Raw genomic sequence first — 22,980 nt, 5'->3', positions numbered from 1 at the left:
AGAAGAAATAAAAAGTGAGGGGGAAAAGTGGTTAAAAAAAAGAGAGAGAGAGACTTGTTGATGGAAAAAAATAAAGAAAAAAATGAAAAGTCTTAGGCCAATAGTCATATTAACTATAAGCACCAATTCTTAAGTATCAAATACTTTAAATCTCAAGGCCCATTCTGAAATATTCTGTACAACAATGCTTCTTAAAGTTTATTGCACCTGCAAATCAACTACGAATCTTGTTAAAATAAATACTCAGATTCACTGGGTGTAGGTTGTGGCCCAACATTAATTTTCAACTAGCTCCCAGGTAATGCTAATGCTGCTGGTTCATGAATGACATTTTGAGAAGCAAGTTTCTAGCTCATGAAAAGAAAAAAATTTTATCTGGGGTGTAGTCTGGTGAAGAACACAAAGCATGAGCTTTGAGATCTGAATTGGGGAGCTAAATGTGAGGCTCCAATGCATAGTAGTTAGTAAATTTGGGGAAATTCCTTAACCTCTCTGAGACTCATGTCTTTTTTTGTGCCTTTGTCTTTTTAAAATTCAGCTAAAAAATTAGGGCCCAATTTGAAAAGCACTTGATGCATAGTATGTACTCAATAAATGTCACTTCTGGTCCCTTCTCTGGTCACTACCCATGATTTATTGAGGGGAAGGCAAAGAGAGTGATGGTATCAGGATTCACATTTATAGGAGGATAAGTGACCAAAAACCCAAAATGAGGTTACATTCAATAGTTGAGCATTAAAAAGAGTTGCTCACATAGTACTGGAAGTACTAGCCATTGCTATCAGACAAGAAAAAGAAATAAAGTCATCCAAGTTGGAAAATAAGAAGTAAAACTGTCCTTATTCCCAAATGACATGATACTGTACATAGAAAACCCTAAAGACTCCATAAAACATTTAGACTTAATTAATGAATTCAGCAATGTAGGTAATGCCAAGAAATCTATGGCATTTCTATACACCAATAAATAACTTACAGAAAGAGAGACTAAAAAAACAATCCCATTTACCATAGCACCAAAAAAATTAAGATACCTAGAAGTAAACTTAACTAAAGATCTATATGTGGAAAATTACAGGACACTGAAAAAAGAGATAGAGGAAGACATAAACAGATGGAAGAATATACCATGTTCATGAATTGGTAGAATAAACATCATTAAAATGTCCATACTTCCTAAAGAAATCTATAGATTCAATGCACTCCCCATTAAAATACCAACGGTATATTTCGCAGACTGAGAACAAACTTTCCAAAAATTCATCTGGAATAAAAAAAGATCCCAATAAGCTGCAGCAATCCTGAATAAGAAGAACAAAGGAGATAGAATCTCAATACCAGATTTCAAGCTGTATTACAGAGCCACTGTTTTCAAAACAGCCTGGTTCTGGCACAAGAACAGACATATAGACCAATGGAATAGAATAGAGAACCCAGAAATTGACCCAAACAACTATGCTTAATTAATATTTGACAAAGGAGGCATGAACATACAATGGAGTCAAGACAGTCTCTTCAATCAATGGTGTTGGGAAAATTGGACAGATACATGCAAAAAATGAAACTAGATTACCAACTTACACCAGACACAAAAAATAAACTCAAATTGTATAAAGGACTTAAACATAAGACAGGAAACCATAAAAATACTAGAGGAATCCACAGGCGGCAAAAATCTCAGACATATGCCGAAACAATTTCTTCACTGATACTGCTCCTAGGGCAATGAAAACTAAAGAGAAAATGAACAAATAGGACTACATAAAAATAAAAAGCTTCTGCACAGCAAAAGAAACCATCAACAAAACAACAAGAAAGCCCACTGCATGGGAGAACATACTTGCCAATGTACCTCCAATAAGGGTTTAATCTCCAACGTTTACAGGGAACTAATACAACTTGACAAAAGGAAAATAAACAATCCAAAATAAAAAGGGCAACAGACATAAATAGAACCTTTTCGAAAGAGCACATAAGGAAGGCCAAGAGACATATGAAAACATGCTCAAAGTCACTAGTCATGTGAGAGATGCAAATCAAAATGACAATGAGGTACCATCTCACACCTGTCAGAATGGCTGTCCTCAACAAGTCAACAAACAAAAAGTGCTGGCGAGGATGTGGAGGAGAAGGAACCCTCATGCACTGCTGGTGGGAGTGCAGACTGGTGCAGCCACTGTGCAAAGCAGTATGGAGTTTCCTCAAAAAACTAAAAATGGAATTCCCATTTGACCCAGTAATCCCACTTCTAGGAATATATCCCAAGAAACTAGAAACACCAATCAGAAAGGATATACACATCCCTATGTTCATAGCAGCACAATTTGCCATAGCTAAGATTTGGAAACAGCCTAAGTGCCCATCAGCCAATGAGTGGATTAAAAGCTGTGATACATCTACACAATGGAATACTATTCTATGGTATAAAAGTAGTTCTTAGCATTTGCAACAGCATGGATGGAACTGGAGAGCATTATGCTAAGCGAAATAAGCCATGCAGTGAATGAAAAATACCACATGATCTCACTAATTTATGGAATATAATGAACAATATAAACTGATGAACAAAAACAGATCCAGAGATAGGGAAACATCGATCAGACCATCAAACCTCAGAGGGAAGGTAGGGAAAGGTGGGGATAAGGGGAAGAGATCAACCAAAGGACTTGTGTGAACGCATATATGCCTATTCAATGGACACAGACAATAGGGGGGTGAGGGCATGAGTAGGGGGATGGGGGTTGATGGGGGAATAAGGACACATATGTAACACCTTAATCAATAAAGACATTTTTTAAAGAAAAAGTTGCTCAATATCATTCTAGCCTTGGAAACAGAATCTAGATAATCATTCAACCTGAATGTCAATTTAGCATATATGCTTTTTTCCAAAGACAAATAAGTATGAAAACAGGAGGAATAGGTGACATACAATCAATCTTCAAGTAGTCAGATATAACTTAAATGCATTAGAGATATTAGGAAAATGAATTTAATGAAAAAGATATCATATTTTTCAGCAAATACAGTATGACACAAAATTTTGATCTGGTGTATATATTCCATACAGTAGCTTAGAAGTAGGCATGGTACATGTTTAAGTATCACTACTATTATACTTTTGCACTAAACATGATAAGACAACTAAATAGAAACAGTCATTTGTACCCAACAAGAAAACCAAGAAAACTAGCAAAATAAATGCAGAATTTCCTTAATCTCCAGAAGTTTAAATATATTCTTATTGTCTTTTAGAGTTCTTTAATCCTTTTATTTCTCTTTGCTTAAAAACAATGATACTGTATCATACACTTAAAATGTCAATCAATTTAATAAAAAATTGGTAAGAGGGTAAATCTTATGTTAATTGCTCTTATCTCAGCAACAAAATAAACGGAACTATCAAGTTACAGGAAAACATAGAGGAAACTTAAATGTATATTGATAAGTTAAAAAAGCAAGTAGGAAAAGTCTACATACTGTATAATTCCAACAATACGACATTTTGAGAAAAGTAAAACCTATAGACTTCTATAGTTTGTACTATAGATACACCCACAAGATCAATGGTTGCCAGTGAAAATACCCTTTTATAATAATGTAATTGTGGATACATGATATTATTTATTAACCATGGAACTGTAAAATACCAAGAATGAACCATAATATAAGCTATGAACTTTATAATAACATGCCAATATTGGTTCATCAATTGTAATAAATATGCCACACCAAAGCAAAATATCAATTATTAATTTAAAATCAACCTAACTCGTAGACCATCTTCCTATCAAAGCAGGAGTTTAGAAGAATAAATTGACATCCAAGGCAGGTTGGTACTAGGGACAAAGCAGAAATAACATACTGATGTGTAGGTGACCCAGCTTTCAGCAGAGTTTGGAAAATTAGCCCTCTTATTTCTTCTCAGAAGATCCCCATTCTAATATCCTAGGACAGTGGTCAGCAAACTCATTAGTCAACAGAGCCAAATATCAACAATACAACAATTGAAATTTCTTTTGAGAGCCAAATTTTTTAAACTTAAACTTCTTCTAATGCCACTTCTTCAAAATAGACTCACCCAGGCCGTGGTATATTGTGGAAGAGCCACACTCAATGGACCAAAGAGCCACATGTGGCTCGCAAGCCACAGTTGCCAACCATGGTCCTAGGAAATCAGTGATTCTTAACTGTTCTTTGGATATTAAAAAAGTGTTTTTCTTTTTTAGCCTACTATGCTCTTGGACTCATCTTCAGGGCTAGAGATAAACAACCTGCTCATGATAACTATTTTCAATTCAGGAATAGAGACAGAGTGCATTCAGAGTTGGGCCAATTCTTATTCTGATGATGTGATGCCTCTCATAGGTTCTTGAAATATTTATTTGTACAACATTTATTTTGAGAAATGCCTGTCTGCTAGAAGGGATACAAAATAAATTCCCAATGAAGACAAACCACTTTTTCCCTATGTATTTAGCAATTCACATCTGGCCCAATAAAACAGGCCTGCCTCAAACCAGACCTGTATGCCTCAGAATTTATCAACCATGAATTGCTCTTTAGGCATAGGGTCTCCTTCTCACTTATCTATTCAAGCGACATTATTTCTTCTTGTTAATACCAGACTCTTCTTGAGAGGACTTATCTACCTCATTAACTTTTCAGGAATGTTTAGTACCCCTTATAATTTGGCACCCCCCTACACCCAACTGTAACTTGGCTCTGTGCATTCAGATTCTTTGCAAGCAAATAACTAACAGAGCTGGCTTTGAAGATGATAGAAAAAAGGTGAAAATTAGTAATATTTCCATTAATCCATGTGGGAAAAAAGCATTAAAGGCATAGCTTTTAATGTTCTGGTGTACACCCTATCTGTCAGGAATTAAAGATGACAAAATAATTGGCAATGGTGAGGAAGGTAAAAAGCAAGAAAATTCAGGAAAGTCCTCATTTTTCTTTCTTCACAGCATCTGAAAGCTAATGAGATCTCCTCAAAAATGTCCATTTATGAATAATGAATATTAGCAAAGGATAGAAAGTAAAATATATCCCCATCCATAAAGCACTCTAACTGTAGTTCAACCATAAATGATTGACAGAAAAATTTTTTAATGGAATATTTTCCTTGTTTCAAAGTTAGAAAGATTTTAAAACAAGTTTTCCTGTGGGGCCCCTAGTTACCCATGAATTTGCACAAAGAGTTTCAACTTTCTGAAGACAAAATAAACCATTGGCTAAGCAAAAAACAAACAAACAAAAAAATACAAAACCACAACCTTGTAAGGAGCGATCAGATTCCTTCCCCAAAGTAAGTGGATTGAAGAATAAATGGGTAAAAATAAAATATTTGGAGTCAGACATATCTAGTTTCAGCCCATCTTTCAGGAGACATTTTTTTCCCCTCAGCAAATGCCAATGATTTAGACATTTGCTTTAACTATTATATTTTATTTGCTTTCTGTTTTAATTTCTGCCTCATTAAGAGAAAAAAAAGAAACCAAAATAGAGACAAGTATCTTCTTGTACAGAAAAAGTGGAGAGAAAAGTAGGATTTCCTACTCTATATGAGTGTTCTATCATTTATAGTCAATACTCACATATATTCTATTCCCCCTTTTCAAATATAAAAGGAACCCTCTACCAGAATATTTTGATGGATTCCAGTGAGCTAAGTGAAGTAAAACTGATAATCTCTGAAACACTATGCACTCCTCATAATGAAAACGGTAGTTTGTATTTCTATGGAATCTGTTTTAACAATTGCTAAATTTATAATATGAACAATAGAGATTTATTTAAAAAAAACAATTGCTAAATTTTCTTCTGCAGATAAAAAGCATGATTTAGTACAACATTCTTGTGTGGAAAGCAGATTGATCTCCCTGACATTGGTCATAGAAAGAAATGGACATTACACTGGAAGAAGGTTCCAAAACCTGTTAACAAAAACTGATCATAGTTTTTCTTTCCATAAAATTAATTACTTTTTGTAATATTTATTATAAAAGCAGATAATAAAATAAATACATGACCTACACCCTAAAAACAAATAAATGACTAATACTCACATTGGGTAACATAGCACAGAATAAATGTGGGGGTTTTTTTGTGTGTTTTATTTTTTGTTTGTTTGTTTGTATTTTTGCTGTATACTAGAGACCAATCCATTATGCATAGAATGCTTAACAACTAACAAACATCCAGGAAAAGAGAGGCCTAAGATATTATTAACCACAGAATGCTACAACTATCTCATTAATAATGACCGTTTTCTCCATAGTGGTTTAAAATTTACAAAGCATATTTATATATATTTACCTCATTTGATATTTTCAATTACTCTGAGGTAGCCTAAACATTCTTATTTGACATGCAAATAGATGAAGGTCTAAATTGGATAATTAACTTGATTTAGGTCACATGGTTGGTAGTCAGGTCAAGTCAAGACTTGAATAATGTCATCTGAGTCTAGGGTTAGGCTTCCGTCTACCTTGCCATGGTTGCCTTGCAATTAATAATGTCCAGGTCAGTCAAACCCAATCTGCCATCATGACACAAAGTTAGTCCAAATAATATAGTTAAGATAAATTGTCCTCTAATGCCATGTTTCTCAAATTGTGATCTGCTTGAATTAGAATCACCTGAGATGTTTGATAAACATTGAGATTCCTGAAGATTTTATTTAGTAGGTTTGGAGCAATACTCTGGAATCAATGTATTAAATTCACACTCCAGATGATTCAAATACTCCTTTGGAATTCTTTTTGTGGCCTAATTTCCATGATTATGTTTAAATCTTGCAGATCCAATTTTTGTTATAGTTTTGCCTGTGTATATTTCCTCTTCTTATTTCTTTACCTAATTTCAGAGGCCATAAATGATACCATTGTAAGAGGAAAACACTTCTGCCAACTTCTAAAGGAAATGCTCAGTTTAATGGGAAACATTTACATAGAAGAAAAAAAACAAACATTGATCACAGCCCAAAATGCCATAGGCTTTCACACTGAGGTATTTCAATCCACTTTGCTTATAAAAGTGGGGTTTCCCTTTATTTCTTCCACTGCTTTCTCCTTCCCCACCAGATATAAACCTTGAGTGAGCAGGTGATAATGAGACTAATATCAATGTGAATCAGATGGGCTCAATTCATCTGCTAGTTAGTTTAATTACCTGATGATCATTGGTCATATATTAGTATACGTTTCTTAAGGAAAAAGAAGTCAAGAATATGAAGTCCCATGCTATATAATAAAGAGCTAATATGCTAATTAGACCAGATGGCAGAACAGCCTTCCAGAATTACCTTCAGAATGACCAGTGGGCAGGGCCCTGGGGCCTCGGGGCCTGCAAGGCAGCTAGGTGTGCAAGGGCCAAGTCAGCCAGGGCTGCAAACGATTACTGAATTTTGTGCATCGGGCCTCAAGTCAAAATATATTTGTTTTTATGACCTGAAAAATCTAGATTCTGATGACTCCAGAATAGTAACAACTTAAGTGAAATGAAAATTTATAAACTGAACCTTACACATGTTCTACAGGCACTATTTACACAATGAATTGATAAAGTCAAGCTTTTAAGCTTGCCCAGGTTTTGTTACAACTTATCTGATTCAACTGGGGGGAAATTAAGGATTGAAATTTCCAAGCAAAGCTGTGGTCTCTTCTGAGAAGTGTAGAAAGCTTTCTTTTAAAAGACCCATTAGTAAGTATATTAAGAGATTTTTCTTGATCTGTGCAGGCTCCAGTTTCCTTATCTGTTAAATGGAAGTTAGAAACAGTGATCTGTCCTCTAAAGATGCCTACTGGACTAACATTCTGTTGTTACCTTTTTTATTTTTTTTTCACTTATTCCATCAATATTTTTAAAACTACCAACTGTGAAATAAGCATGGAGAATATATCTGTAAAAAAACATAAATATTTCCTCTGTCCTTATTCTAGGGATGCGTGGTGCAAGGGAACAAATAAAGGCATTAAATGACTCCTTGCACAAATAATCCTATATAATAAAAGGGTAATATGCAAATTGACCCTAATGGCAGAATGGCAGGAAATGACTTGCACTGACCACCAGGGAGCAGATGCTGAATGCAGGTGCTCCACTCAGCCACAAGCCAGGCTGATGGCTGTGAGTGCAGTGGCGGTGGTGGGAGTCTCTCCCACCTCCCTCAGCAGCACTAAGGATGTCTGACTGATGGCTTAGACCAGCTCCCGTAAGCCAACAGTCAGACATCCCCCAAGGGATCCCAGATTTCCAGAGGGATGTCTGACTTCCAGCTTAGGCCTAAACCCCCAGAGAGTTGGCCTAAGCTGGCAGGTGGACATCCCCTGAGAGCTCCCAGACTGCAAGAGGGCACAGGCCAGGCTATGGGACCCCTGAGTGCACGAATTTTCCTGCATTGGGCCTCTAGTTTATTAAAATTGTGATGTGTGCCATAAAGGAGTTATACAGGGAGACTGTTGTGACCTAGTCAGATAAAAGATGTTTAGGAACAATCTCCCTGAGCAGATAACATTTAAGGCCTAGGTGATTAATGGAAGTCAGGCTGATGAGAAGGAGCAAGAAGATTCATTGCAAAGGACATGAGATGGGATAGAGCCTGCCACATTTAGAAGGAGAAAAGTGCACTGTGTAACTAAAGGGAAGGGAAGGGGAGGCATGGTTTGGGACAAGTTGGAGAGAATGCAGCAATCATCATATGCATGGACTGGCAGGCCATGGGCAAGAATTTTGATTTTATTCTCAGGGGAATGAAAAGCCATGATAGGTTTTAAAGCATGATCCAATTTGCATTTTAATAGAACACTCGGGATGGGCAGATAGATAATGATAAGCAAATACAACTAATGGTAGAAGCTGAATTTAGCTGGTAGGTATAAGAATGTTTAATGTAAAATCATTTCAACTTTTCTGCATGTTTAAACATTTAAAAATAACATGTTGGGGGAATCTGGCTACAGTATGAAGAATGGATTGTTGGAGAACAAGATTGGCTACATAGATAGCAGCTAGGACTTTTAATAATCATAGAAAATGAAAATAGTGGCTTGGACTAGTGTGCTGGCATGGAGATGGCAAGAACTGAACAAGATTTTGAGATATTTAGGAGGAAGAATCAATATGGATTTCTGATTGAGTTTGCCTCAAGGCGAGTCATAAATTAAAGATCACTACCCAGTGCCAAGTCAATATAACTGAGTGGATGATGGTACCAGGTACTGGGGTTGCTTCCAATCTTTTGCAATAAATTCCCTATGCATATTAATTTCTCACATATGCATATTTTTCTGTAGGATAACAATCCCAAAGTGAAATTGCTACATTTTGTGCACACACATGCGCACACCTTATTTTAAATTTCAAAGTATTTATTTTTTAAAAGAAAAGACTGCTTAGAAAAGCCACCAAACATAGACAGTTTAGCTAACCATATTTAAAATGACATTTGATAGGACTGGTTAAATAAATTTGATGTATCCCTATAGTGTAATACTGGGTAGCCATAAAAAAGAACGAGACTGTTAATATATTCTGATATGTAAGGGGAGAAGGGATGACTTACTTTTCACAATTTTAATTATTTGAATTTTGTTTCATTCACACATATTACCATTATTTAAAAATGTTCTTTGTACTTCTACACCATACTTAGTAAAGACAAAAAAAGTGTGACTTAAAGACTAATTTATTTTTTATTTCTGAGAGAAACACCAACAGATTTCTGATGCATACCTGAGTTTTGCATCATGGAAATGCCCAATAAGATATTGGTTTTGATAAAACCACTAGAGGCCCGGTGCACAAAATTCATGCAGCCTGGCCTGCACCCTCTTACAATCTGGGAACACTGGCTCCTAACCACTCACTTGTCTGCCTGCCTGATCACCCCTAACCACTCTGCCTGTCTGGTCGTGCCTAACTGGCCTCCCCTGCCAGCCTGGTTGCCCCTAATTGCTCTCCCCTGCTAACCTGATCACATCTAACTGCCTCTGCCTCAGCCCCACCACCATGGCTTTGTCCTGAAGGATGTCCGGAAGATTTCTGGTCCAATTAGCATATTACCCTTTTATTAGTATACATGACACAGAGAATTGCTTTAAATGTGGAGGAGATTTGAACAAAATGTTCATACTTGTCTTGAGTTCAAGTTATAAATTGTGGAATATATTACTTTTTCACTTTCCTTATTAGTGAAGAAATCCACTTCATTTGTCTACTTTAGAGATGTCTCCACACTTTACCATCATCACCCTTTCGCCTCCTCTAAAAATGCCATTGAAGACAGAATGAATCACATCAAGTTTGATGACAATTTATTTTTCCAATATAGAAAGTGATGATTATTTTAATTTTTTTATTTTTTGTTTTTGAGAAAGGTAACAAGGATATAGGTGTGAGTTTTTAAGAAAATATACTATATATACTAAGCTACACTAGACCATTAACTTCATTTTTTTAGAATTAGTCAATTTTAATAATATTTAAAGTGGGTTGCTTATTCCCTTATTAAGAATAATAGTAAATATATTCTTAAATCAAGAAAAAAAATTTAGAATATGGAATATTGAGCTAGAATAAACCAGAAGATGTTTCTAGTTTTCCTACTACTAAAATTCAGTTACTATCCTCTTTAGGATTTTATATGAGTTCAAATGAAAAAATAAGCTGAGGGGCTAAAATATGATTCCAAAAAAAGAGTAGGTGGAGTATGTTCTTATTTAAGTAATCAGAATTTGCTCCATCTTTCTTCATCTATTTCCTACTGTCCACCATAATAAGCATAGAATTGTGCTAAGGACTTCAGTGGAAAGAACACTGGCCTAGGAGTTACACACTGAATTTAAGACTGAATATAGTCACAGCTTCTAGATGATTGTGGGCACATGATTTCAGCTCTCTGGGTTCAGATTTGGAATCTGCAAAATGTGGAATCAGGTCTGAAGCACCTTTCAGCTTTAACAACCTTTGCATCTAAGTTCGGTTGGTTAAGCATCTGGAATTCCAGGTGACAAAAAGTGTGTAGATTGAACTATTGGCCATGATTCTTCATTCCTTCTTGATTACTCACTTTTGCCAAGGTTTCATTATGAGCAGAATGTATTTTCCTGCGTGTTGATTTTGGGCTGGGCCATGTGACTTTCTTTGATCAATGGAGTATGAATAGACATGATGCAAACATTGCTCAAAGTGTACATTATTTCTTATTCCCTTTCAGTTAATGGCTTAGAACATTTTATAAAATACATGTTTACAACAGAGCTCTCTAATAGGTAGGTCAAAACTAGGGTGACCTTATATCCAAATTTCCCCAGGTCAATATTGGTTTATGTATGTCATTCTGGTATAATAATTTAGCTTCCTTCACTATCAAAGGTGGATTTATTTAGATTATAAATTATATAGTCACTACAGGAAAACTTGAAAACTTACCTGGGTGAGCCACAGAATTGCTAAAATAACAAGGCAAACTCCTGGCCTCAGCAACCATCCCCACACACCTTCTTTGAATCATGAGAATTCCCAGGATGAGGAAAGGGTAGCCAGTATCCCTTCTTCTTACTCTTCAAGTGATCTACATTTTGAGTGGCCCCATTTTCCCCTCAAACCTTTGAGGAAACCTAAAGTAACTAATACCTAGAAAAAGTGTGGGATTCCCAACCTCAACTATAGTGTCAAATATGCTTGCACCAACCATTTCCTTTATGATTTAAAACCTATCACCATTACACAATTTGCTTGTTGACAGAATAATGTGGCACACTTTCTATCATCCAATCAAGATATCCATGGACCATTGTCATATAGTGGTACATGCTTTTATTGATTTTCAGCAAGATCCTAAATCAGGTGTCGGCAACCTGCGGCTCCGAAGCCACATGCGGCTCTTTTTGTTAAGTGAAAAAATCCTTTTTCTGCACGATCCGGTATATAGAATTAAGGTAAGAAACAATATATGCAGTGTTATATTTGTTTTAATTGTCGCAATGGTTTTGCGGCTCCCAGGTTTTTTTTTTTCCTTCGAAAACAGGTCCAAGTGGCTCTTTATGTCTTAAAGGTTGCCAACCCCTGCCCTAAATGTTCATCACACTGACATCTCTCCTATCATGTCCTAATGCCCTCAAGTGAGAAATGCCAGGGAAGAGAAAGCCTAGGACCCAATCCTGCTACAGCCAAACAGTCCCAGAATGTCTCATTTTGGAGAATGGTACCTTCAGAGCTGACGCTTCCCCATACTGGAACGAAGCATGAGTATACCCTCTACAGGAGTCCCAGGATTGTCAGTCATCTTCTGCCAAAGGCGTTGCTCTTCCCCCCGTGAGTCCATCCAATCCACAGTCTTCCCATGACTCACACCTTAAAAATGGGAATAGAAAATATTACTCTTCATAGATTAAATATTTTGGTCTTCTGAAAGACATTTATTGACTTCTGAGGGGGGCTTTTGATAACAGAGCATTTCACTGATTTGTTCTCATTAACTATATCTAGTGAGTGGTAGAATGAAATACAGCTTTTGTAGCCTGCACTACTGTCTTCTGCCTAGATGATGAAAAACAACCAGAGGGCACTCATAGCTTCTTTCTTCCCCACTTCGATAGTTTGCAGAGAGCTAGTTCATCTGGATTGAGTTAACATGACAGAATAAAAGGCTGAACTGGGCTCTGGTGCTCTTTCTTCCTAACATCTCCAGTTCTTTGACCTGGGGAGTTTTCACTTTAGTGGTATAGATATTCTAGGCTATCCTTAATCTATAATAAGTAGAGCATCAGAGGGGTGGAATTATTCTTAACAGGAATGTTGACCACGGTGCATGAAGAACATGTATGTCTGGTCTGCTTGTGCCTCACTACTTTAATTTCCCCTATTATTCTCCCTGTTATAATTGTGTCTTGTGGTACCAGTGGTGTGTTTCAATGGTCTGTTTGCAAAACATCAGATGTTCGTTTTCAGGGAAATTTTTTTTTTGTTTTAACTAGTGTGAGTAATGGCTGCAAATTCTGGACAGGGATGAGAAGAGGATGAAGTAAAGTTGATCTTGGACATCCTCTCCCCTATCAGAGCCTGTGTTGTCTGGTGATCCTCTCCTGGGAAAAACCTGAAGTAAGACCCAAAAAAGCAGTTGAAATTCACTTAGACTAAAGTGTAAATGATATTTTGTGAAAATAATGAAAATAAAAATTATTCATCCCAAACTATAAGTTGAAGGATATAAAGTTGTCTAGTAATATATTTATTTTAAAAATGAACAGATCATTGGCTAAAGGCATGGGACATTTGTGGAAATTTCAGGACTCAGCTATGCTGAAATTACATATATTCCTTCTACATATCAAACCTTCAGGAACCACTCCCAAACACTATGCAGAGTCACAGACCAAATCAGAGTCCCCAAGTTCCTCACCACTTCCAGAATTCAAACGAACTCCTCCAAGAAACATGTTGCTGGAAAAAGCCTCCTTGTCCCAGATGGTGAGTTCTAGGCAAACATTCTTTATATCCTGGGGATGCAGGCCACTGAACATGAAAGTATGATTCCACTGAGGGTTAACACTCCTTTTTATTACCAGAGTTTTGTGCTTGGTGACTTTTCTATCATCAGGGAACAGGTAGCTGCAGAAAAAAATTCAGTCAGTGAGAAAGTAAGCAGAAAATGGCATAGCTGAATAATCATTTCAATTTCCCATAATTCCTAGTGTGTGTGTGTGTGTGTGTGTGTGTGTGTGTGTGTGTAAGTGTGATATGTGTATTAGATTTTCTCTCCCAGATTCTTATATACCTAAATTTGAATTTACTTAGTGGGATGATTTATTATTTCTTTTAGGTGGAGCAATAGGAGCCCACAGTCACTTTTCCTTTTTATTAGGATAGTTGGGAGAAAAGGAAAAATGTAATATTTTTTCTTTTAAAATTTTATTTATTTAATCTTTAACTGATGAAAGTATTACAGATGTCCCCCTTTTTCACCCCATTGCCCTCTTCCATCCAGATCCCATCCCTCCCAAGGACTTCATCATCCCATTTTCTTTGGTTAATCTGTTCATAACTTTCCTCCCCCATTCCCTATGAGATTTGTCAGTCTGTTCCATGTTTCCATGCCTTTGATTCTATTTTATTCATCATTTTTAGTTCATTAAATTCCTTGTTTGTTCATTTTGATTTTTAAGTTAAATTGTTGTATTTGTTAACATTTTATTGTTCATATTTGTGATCTTTTTTTTTTTCTTCTACTTCCTTTTCAAGAAGACCCTTTAACATTTCATGTAATACTTATTTGGTGATGATGAACTCCTTTAGCTTTTTCTTATCTGTAAAGCTCCCTATATATCCTTCAATTCTAAATGATAGCTTTGCTGGGTAGAGTAATATTGGTTGTAAGTCCTTGCTTTTAATCATTTTGAATATTTTTTGCCAGTCCTTTCTGGCCTGAAAAGTTTATGTAGAGAAATCAGTTGATAGTCATACCGGTTCTCCCTTTTAGGTAACTAACTGCTTTTCTCATGCTGCTTTTATAATTCTCTCCTTGTCTTTAACCTTTGACATTTTAATTATGATGTGTCTTGGAGTGGGCCTCTTTGGGTTTCTCTTGTTTGGTACTCTGCTATTTGTGGACTTGTATGTCTATTTCTTTCACCAGGTAGGGGAAGTTTTCTGTCATTATTTCTTTAAACAGGTTTTCAATTTCTTACTCGCTCTCTTCTCCTCTGGCACCCCACAATGGGAATGTTGATATGCTTGAAGTTGTCCAGAGGCTCCTTACACTATTGTCATATTTTTGGATTCTTTTTTGTTTTTTGATCTCTGGTTGGGTGTTTTTTGCTTTCTCATATTCCAAATTGATGATTTGATTCTCAGCATCCTCTACTCTACTATTTGATTCCCTATAAATTTATTCTTCATTTCAGTTAGTTTATCCTTCATTTCTAACTGGTCCTTTTACATGTCTTTCATGTTCTCACTAATTTCCTTGAAATTCTCAATGAGTTCCTTGAACATCATTATAACCATTATTTTGAACTGTGTATCTACCGTAGTAGTTTGCTTGCTTCCATTTCATTTATTTCTGTTTCTGGAGATTTCTTCTGATATTTAATTTGTGACATATCTCTTTGTCTTGGTATTTTGACTGCTTTCCTGTGTTTGTTTCTGTATATTATGTAGAGAAGCTATGTCTCCTGGAATTGGTAGTAGGTGTCCTGTAGAGCCCAGAGTCTCAGCCTCCCAAATCACCTAAGCTGGGTACTCTAGGTGATCCTGTGAGGGCTGTGTGCAAAACCTTGTTGTAGTTGAGCCTTGATTGCTATTAGCTTCACTGGGAGGACCAGCTGTCACTACAGTGGAAGAGCTGCTGGACTTGCTTTAGTGGGGTTTTTGGTGCTCACCAAGTCCACCCCTTGAGTGTATCACTCATAGATGTGGTAGTAATCTGGCATGGTCTGAAGCTGTTCACCGGGTTCACTGGCTCTGGAGCCTTCTGTGAGGTACAAAGTCATTCACTGTATGTGCCTGCCTGGGGCCACCCAGTATGCACTACAGAGTCATCTGCAGATGGCTCTACTTGTATTGGGCTTAGAGTTTCCAAGCAGAGATCAAGCTGTGAACTTTGGCAAGCTGCTGCTAGTGCTGGGCCTTGGCTCACTTATCAGAGGTATGAGTCCAGCTGCTACTTGCTTGAGAGATTTTAGGAAATTCTTTTTCATATGAAAAAGACACTGCAAACAACTTGCAAGGGGCTGGATTTCAGGAAATCACCAGGGTGGAGTGAACAGTGTGGGTCAAGTTTATGGAGACTCAGATGTGGCACCTGCCATTCAGCTCTGTAGGAAGGAGGTCATAGCTCTTTTGTCTGAGAGAACAATATCCCTGAGTTCTTGTCCTGATGCCATACAATTTAGTTCCTCCTCATATGTCCTTGGATCCCTTAATACTGCTTCTCCAGTGCTATAATTCAGTGGGAGTGAGTCTGAGTATTCTATTCATAGGCCCTTTAAGAGGAACTTCCTGGCATTCAGCAGCCTCCATGCCACTCAGCCACAATTCCCACTGGTTTTTACAGCCTGAAGTTATGGGCATCTCTCTTCCTGGCAATGGAACCCTGTATTAGGGCCTGGTTTGGGCTGGAACCCTTTGCTCTCCAGCCAAGATATCCCTATCAATTAAAAAACATGCCTCCTGTGGGTGTTGGACAAGCCAATTCCACTCCTCCACACCTCCTACCAGTTTCAATGTGCTTTCTTCTTTAATTCACTAGTTGTAGGACTTCCATTCTGCCAGATTTCAGAATAATGATTGTTCTGTATTTTAGTTGTAATTTTATGTGTTTATGCGAGGATGTATATATTGGTGTTTACCTATGCTGCCATCTTGGTTCCTGCCACTCACTATTCTAATCCTATTTTGGTCCTTCCTTCATCCTGAAATGAAAATACCTCCTGTAGTAGACACTGTTTAATGTGCTATCTCCTATCTATTTGGCCCACTTATGAGTTGACTCGAAGCCAGGATGAGCAGTCCTCACCTCAGGAGTGTGTGTCTCATGGCTTTTCCAGGTAAGGACTTTCTCTGGTGTGAGCTGGCTCAGCTTATGTACAGGGAATCCTGGGATTATTAAGGATTTAATGTCTCTGGAAACAACCCTCAATAAGTTTTGGAAATTGGTGAACAAGTCCCAACAGCTTACCTTTTTCTTTAAGGTACAATCCCAAGGTTCATTCAGAGTTACTTGTTGCTTTCCCAAGTGAAATTGAGGCCCAATTGCCCATGGTAGTAAACAGCCTACTAACATATTTTGACTAGCTTCCCTGTGCCATTTTCTCTCCTCTTACTGGTGCTTCCTGGAATCTCTTCTCAAATATGTGAAAACACTGTTTGACCATGATAGAAAATGAGGGTCTAGGTACCTAATGAATCAGGGAGCAGTCTTTAGGATAGAAGACATATGGGTATGGAATTAGTATATCAAACAAATATGAAAAAAAAAACACATAACACAAATGACTACAAAAGAAGATACATTGATATACTTAAGATTTCATTTCACATATCAAGCAGAGACTATCTATTTCTTGATATTCATTCTTTCCTTATTCTTCTCTTAAAAAGTCTTTATTTATTTTAGTTAGGCACAAGATTGCTCAGGGTAAACACTACATTTCCCAGCCACCCATGCAGCTAATACAATTATGTGACTAAGTTCTAGCTAATAGGATACAAGAAGTAGTTTTGTATGAAACTTCTGGGAAGTGTCTTGCCAGATAGAATTTGGCTGTCTTGTTACATAAAGTAGACACCATAACAACCAAGAAGAAACCTAGGTTGTTGACTATCATGATGCTTCCACACCTGCCCTAGGTCTCTTATCTTTCATCTTTGTTTACATGCAAGATAAATAAACATGTCATGTATAAGCCACTATTATGATGGCTCATACATAGAGCTAATACTAACTAATATATTTTATAATGATTAATTTTACAGAAGGGTCTATTCTTGCTCTTTCAGGCTCTTAAAAAAAAAACACCTGAAGTCCCTTTTAAACAGGTGTGGAAACCTTTTTTCTGCCAAAGTCCATTTGGATATTTATAACAGCATTTGCAGGCCAAACAAAATTATCAACTTAAACATTAGCCTGCTATATTTGGTCAATCATTTAATTAACTCAACCCTAATGCCTTGGCATGGCCAGAACAAATGATTTCAGAGGCTGAACATTCTGCAACCCTGCTTTAAAATCATCTCAATGTTGAAATGTAACTAGAGAGAGAATTTACTAGAAAGTTACTATCTTTTAAAAATTTATATATGTTCTTTGTTATATCTGCTTAATAAATGCTCAACAGAATAAAGTAACAACAATTATAGGCGATGTTAAGTCATCCCTACAAGGCCACAATGAGGTATAAGCAGGGAGTCATCTCCTCATCCCATCAGGCAGTTAGAAGAAAGAACCCTGAATTGGATGGTAGTGCTGGTGGGGCAAATTGCAACATCAGGATCCAAATAACGTATCTCACTAATATGAGAATCAGTGTATGACCAGGATTCAGGTGCACACACTCATCAGACATATGCTTCTCCTTATTATTTGTCTAATTTTTAAATTTACTTTTAAAATATTTATTGTTGAGAGTATTATGTCTCAACATATATGCATAACCTATTGGCCTCTCCTAGCCTGCTCCCGCCCCCTACAGTAGGCCTTCAACACCCTATTGTCTGTGTCTATGGGTTCTGCATATATGCATACAAGTCAATTGGTTGATCTCCACCCACCCACCAACCCTCCCCTTCCTTGCCCCTGAGGCTTGACAGTCTGTTCAATTCTTCTATGCCTCTGGATGTATTTTGTTCATCAGTTTATGTTGTTCATTATATTGTACTTACGTTTGAGACTCTCAGTGCTTCCTGGTCTTGTGTGAAGTTTTCTTCCCAAAGTCAGGGAAATTATGTCATTATTTCTTAAAACAGTTTTTCTATTCCTTGCTCAGCTTCTTCTCCTTCTGAGACCCCTATTGTGCAGATGTTGCTTTGTTTGATGTTGTCCCAAAGCTGCCTTAAATTCTCCTCCTGCTTTTTATTATTATTATTTAAAATATTTATTGTTGAAAGTATTACATATTTCCCATTTTTCCCCCATTGATGCCTTTCAGCCTGCTACCATCCCTTATCCCAGGCTTTCACCACCCTACTGTCTGTGTCCATGGGTTATGCATATATACATAAAAGGTCTTTGGTTGATTACCTCCCACCCACCCACCCTCCCCCACCTTCCCTCCAAGATTCTGCCCTCTGTTCCATGTTTCCATGTCTTTGGATCCACTCCATTCATCAGTTTATTTTCTTCATTAGATTCCACATCTGAGTGAGATCATATGATACTTGATACATAGGGGTGCATCCATTCTTTCTGATTGGTGTTTTGGGTTTCTTAGAATATATTTCTAGAAGTGGGATCACTGGGTTAAATGACAGTTCTGTATTTAATTTTTTGAGGGAACTCCAGACTGTTTTCTGTAATGGCGGCACCAGTCTGCTTTCCCACCAGCAGTGTACTAGGGTCTCCTTTTCCCCACAGTCTTTCCAACACTTGTCATTGTTGATGGTAGCCATTCTGAAAGGTGTGAGGTGATGCCTCATTGTAATTTTAATTTGCATCTCTGATGATCGGTGACTTTGAGCATTTTTTCATATGTCTCTTGGCCATCTGTATATCCACTTGGAGAAGTGTCTATTTAGGTCCTTTGCCAATTTTTTAATTGGATTGTTTGTTTTCTGTTTGTTGGGTTGTATAAGTTTTTTATACCCTCCTGCTTTTTAAATTTTTTGCCAATTGCTGCTCTGACTGGGTGTTGTTTTTTTCCTACCCTGTCTTCTAACTCATTGATTTGTTCCTCAGCTTCATATAGTCTACTAATGAAACCTTCCAGGATGTCCTTTATTGCAGCTATGTCATTCTTCATTTCCCCTTGATTCTTATCCATTTTGTTTTTGTTTCTCATTCAGCTCCTTATAATTCTCATTGAGTTGCTTGTAATTCTCAGACAGGTGATTTAGCATCGTTACAACCATTACTTTGAATTTTTTATATCACTAATTATTTGCCTCCATTTAATTTAGTTCCTTTTCTCATGATTCCTTCTTATGTCTTTCCTTTGTGGATTGTTTCTTTGTATCCCCCCTTTTTTGCTGTTCCTTTGTATTTGTTTCCTTGTCTTAGATCAAACTGCTATGTCACCCAGCTTTTTTGGAGGTAGTCTTATGTAGTAGGTGTTTTGTGGGACCCAGTGGTGGAGTCTCTATCTCTTGAGCTGGGTGTTCTAGGAAAGCCCCTTACTTGAGTTACTTGGATTCTCCTGATGTAGTTGGGTCTTGAATGTTATTGTCCCATTTTTGGATGGAGTCTCGTCACAGGTTGACTGACTATGTGGCTCACCCCAACTTTGCCATGAAAGCTGCTGTGGATGTGCTCAGGGTTCCAGCTCCCAGAGTCACCTACAAGGCTCCACTGGCATGCAACTCACTGTACAGTCTTAGAGCCTGCACCAGGGTGTCCAGTGACTCTGTGAATCACTGTGGCGAATCTTAGAACTCACATTAGGAGTGGTGTGCAGCTCACTGTGTGTGTGTGGGGGGGGGGGACAGTCCCCAGAGCCTGTGGAGGGAGTCCCTTTATAGTTCCCACTGGTGTGCTGCTCACTGTGCAGGTGCGGTGGGTCTAGGGTTGTGCCCAATGTCAGTCTGGTTGATAGTGAATCTATACTCCTAGCCACCACTGCTCTCCCCCTTCAAGATGGCATGGTTTCCATGCCATCCCCATGCCCTCCAAGAAAGTGCCTGTGGCACTAATAGGGGCTGTTTGTCAAGGAGAGTATGATCTGCCAGCCCCCAAGACTCCTGTGAAATCTAACTGTCCCTCACAAACACAAACACTGTGCACATACACACATCCCCCTCTTACTCCCTTACTACCACTTTTGCCCTCACTCCCATCCTGCCAGCCACCATGTTCTATTACTTTACTTTTTATTTTTCTTATAAAAATTGGAACATGTGAAGGTAAAGGTTTCCCTCATTTCCTTGTAGGAAAAATTATATTTTTCAAAGAAGAATTGAGGAGAGGAATAATACTACCATTTACTTAAAGAATTAACCTCATGGGACTCTGTTTGGCCTCATGTATTTTATGCTACTCCATTAAATCAAGGATTATATCTTATTTCTGATATTGTAGTACTTACTTCTTGGTACATGTGCATATATGTTTGTTTGAATGAATTAAAAATAGCCTTCTGATTCTAGTTATTCTAATTATAGCAGAAAATCTCATATAAAAATCAAGATATATTCATTGTTTGGGTTGCTTAGAATTGACAAGACTATCCATTTAAAGGGCTTCTATTCCCTCAAGAAACTCTCTTGTGCTCCATAAAGTGAGCACAAATTTTTAACAGGCGTCACAGACCTTCTCCAGAGCACTATCCAGTGGGTATCTCTGGGGAGGATGCTCTGAGAAGGTCTTACTATTTCCCACAAGGGAACAAAACCCTAAGTATCTAATATTTTTCTTTTTGTTGCATATTTCCAGCACAAAATGATAATAAATCACAATAAAATTATATTAAACATAGAATTACATTAAAATATATTAATCATATTTTCGCCTCCTTCAAAAAATAAATTGCACATGAAAATTTGCCAGTCATGAAGGTGAAAGTGATGGGAATTCCTGAAATATTCTGGAAGCAGGCTGAAAGGTAAAAAATGTAATTCCCTCTATACTCGTATAGCTTTATATGGAAGAGTCAGCATTCCAGGGTAACTCTTTCCTATACATTTCAAATAAGAAGAAGCTATCAGCACTGAAATTATCACAGATAATTTCATTTCCCAGGAGGTATCATCTAAAATGACCTAAACAAAATTACCCCTTCACAAAGCTATCTGCAGTGCCTCCTGACTTCACCACTGTCAAATTCTTTGCCTCTTTGATGAACACTTCTAGTATTCCTCCAGAGAGTACAGGTGGTTTCTTCTTTCCAATTTTAAAGGCCTTCTTTCCTGTGTGAGCTATCAAAATGAGAGAGAGAGAGAGAGAGAGAGAGAGAGAGAGAGAGAGAGAGAGAGAAAAGAAGAAGAAGAAGAAGAAGAAGAAGAAGAAGAAGAAGAAGAAGAAGAAGAAGAAGAAGAAGAAGAAGAAGAAGAAGAAGAAGAAAATGAGGAAGAGGAAGAGGAGGAGGAGGGGGAGGAGGAGGGGAGGGGGAGGGGGAGGGAGATAGATCATGAGTTCTATTTAAAAATTTACTAAAAAAGTACAAAGAGTTACTTCATTTGCTGATTGAATCAGGTGTTAACACATACTTATCTTTTTAATTAGGTTTGGTGAGAACACTTGATTTACTCTTTTAGCCAATTTCAAATATACAATATATCATCATTAGCTATAGTCACCATGCTGTACATTAGATCTCCAGAACTTATTCTGCTCCAAAGTGAAAGTTTGTACCCTTTGTGTAACTTCTACTCATTCTCCCCTTGCCCCAGCCCCATGTTACCACTGCTTTACACTCTGCTCCTATGACTTTGACATTTTTGAGATTTCACATATAAGTGAGATCAGACAGTATTTTTATCAATTATATCTCAATAATGCTTGGGGGGAATAAATTTTATGATATTATTCTAAGGCCTTCTGGGGTTTGTGAGGAAATCCCCCAGAAAGATACATGATTTTTGGACGTAAATTTCATTTGAGGTTCTCTATCACTTTTCAACTATTTAAGCTAAGGTGGATTGTATTTTGACACAGTGATCACAAATATTGAATTTTCCAAGGCTAAAGTTTCACATTAATAACAAAAGATTTTACATTTCAGACTTAAATATGGAATAGTTATCTTAATATTATTGTGTATTTTTCCATGTATTGATTTAATTTATTTTTATTCCATTGGATTCCTTCTAGATATGTCATTTTTTGTATGTGTTTGTTGGGAAAAATAAACAAATTTACAACTGTAAGTACTCCGCTGCAAATTATCTTTTCACAGACTATAAAATAATAAAATGCAATGATCCTGAGAGTTCCCTAGGTCACATTCCTGCTCTCATTGGACATTAACTACAACGAAAACCAAACACAAGCATCAAGGCTCTGAAAGGGAAATTTCCATAACTCTCTTCTTTGAAATTTTAATCTTGTAAATTGCCGCCTCCATGCAGGGCCAATTTTTTTTACATCATTTATACATATATATGCCTAAGTGACCGTTATGACCAAATGACCGGAATGACCGGAGCCACTGGTAGACCAATCACTATGATATGCACTGACCACCAGGGGACAGACACTCAATGCAGGAGCTGTCCCCTGATGGTCAGTGCACTCCCACAGCCAACCTCCCACGGCCCCTCCCTCCTGCCAGCCAACCTCCCGCAGCCTCCCCGTTGGCCGGCCAACACTCCAACACTCACCTCCGG

At 37.4% G+C, this 22,980-nt stretch overlaps 1 protein-coding gene across 1 annotated transcript in view; it reads right to left on the bottom strand.

Annotated features, from left to right (window-relative positions):
- Window positions 1-12,217: 12,217 nt before the first annotated feature.
- SYTL5 (synaptotagmin like 5) overlaps window positions 12,218-22,980 on the bottom strand; it is a gene marked incomplete at both ends in the record, with an annotated part of 247,460 nt that continues 236,697 nt past the window's right edge. Inside the window, 3 exon segments of the mRNA XM_084870462.1 lie at window positions 12,218-12,360; window positions 13,409-13,617; window positions 21,429-21,561. Coding sequence (XP_084726588.1) covers window positions 12,218-12,360; window positions 13,409-13,617; window positions 21,429-21,561 — 485 coding nt within the window.

This window comes from Pipistrellus hanaki (assembly GCF_964339955.1).
Source record: "Pipistrellus hanaki genome assembly, chromosome: X".
In the NCBI taxonomy this organism is placed as follows: domain Eukaryota; kingdom Metazoa; phylum Chordata; class Mammalia; order Chiroptera; family Vespertilionidae; genus Pipistrellus; species Pipistrellus hanaki.
The sequence above is the reverse complement of the archived record's forward strand: the minus strand, read 5'-3'. Positions and strand labels throughout refer to the sequence as shown.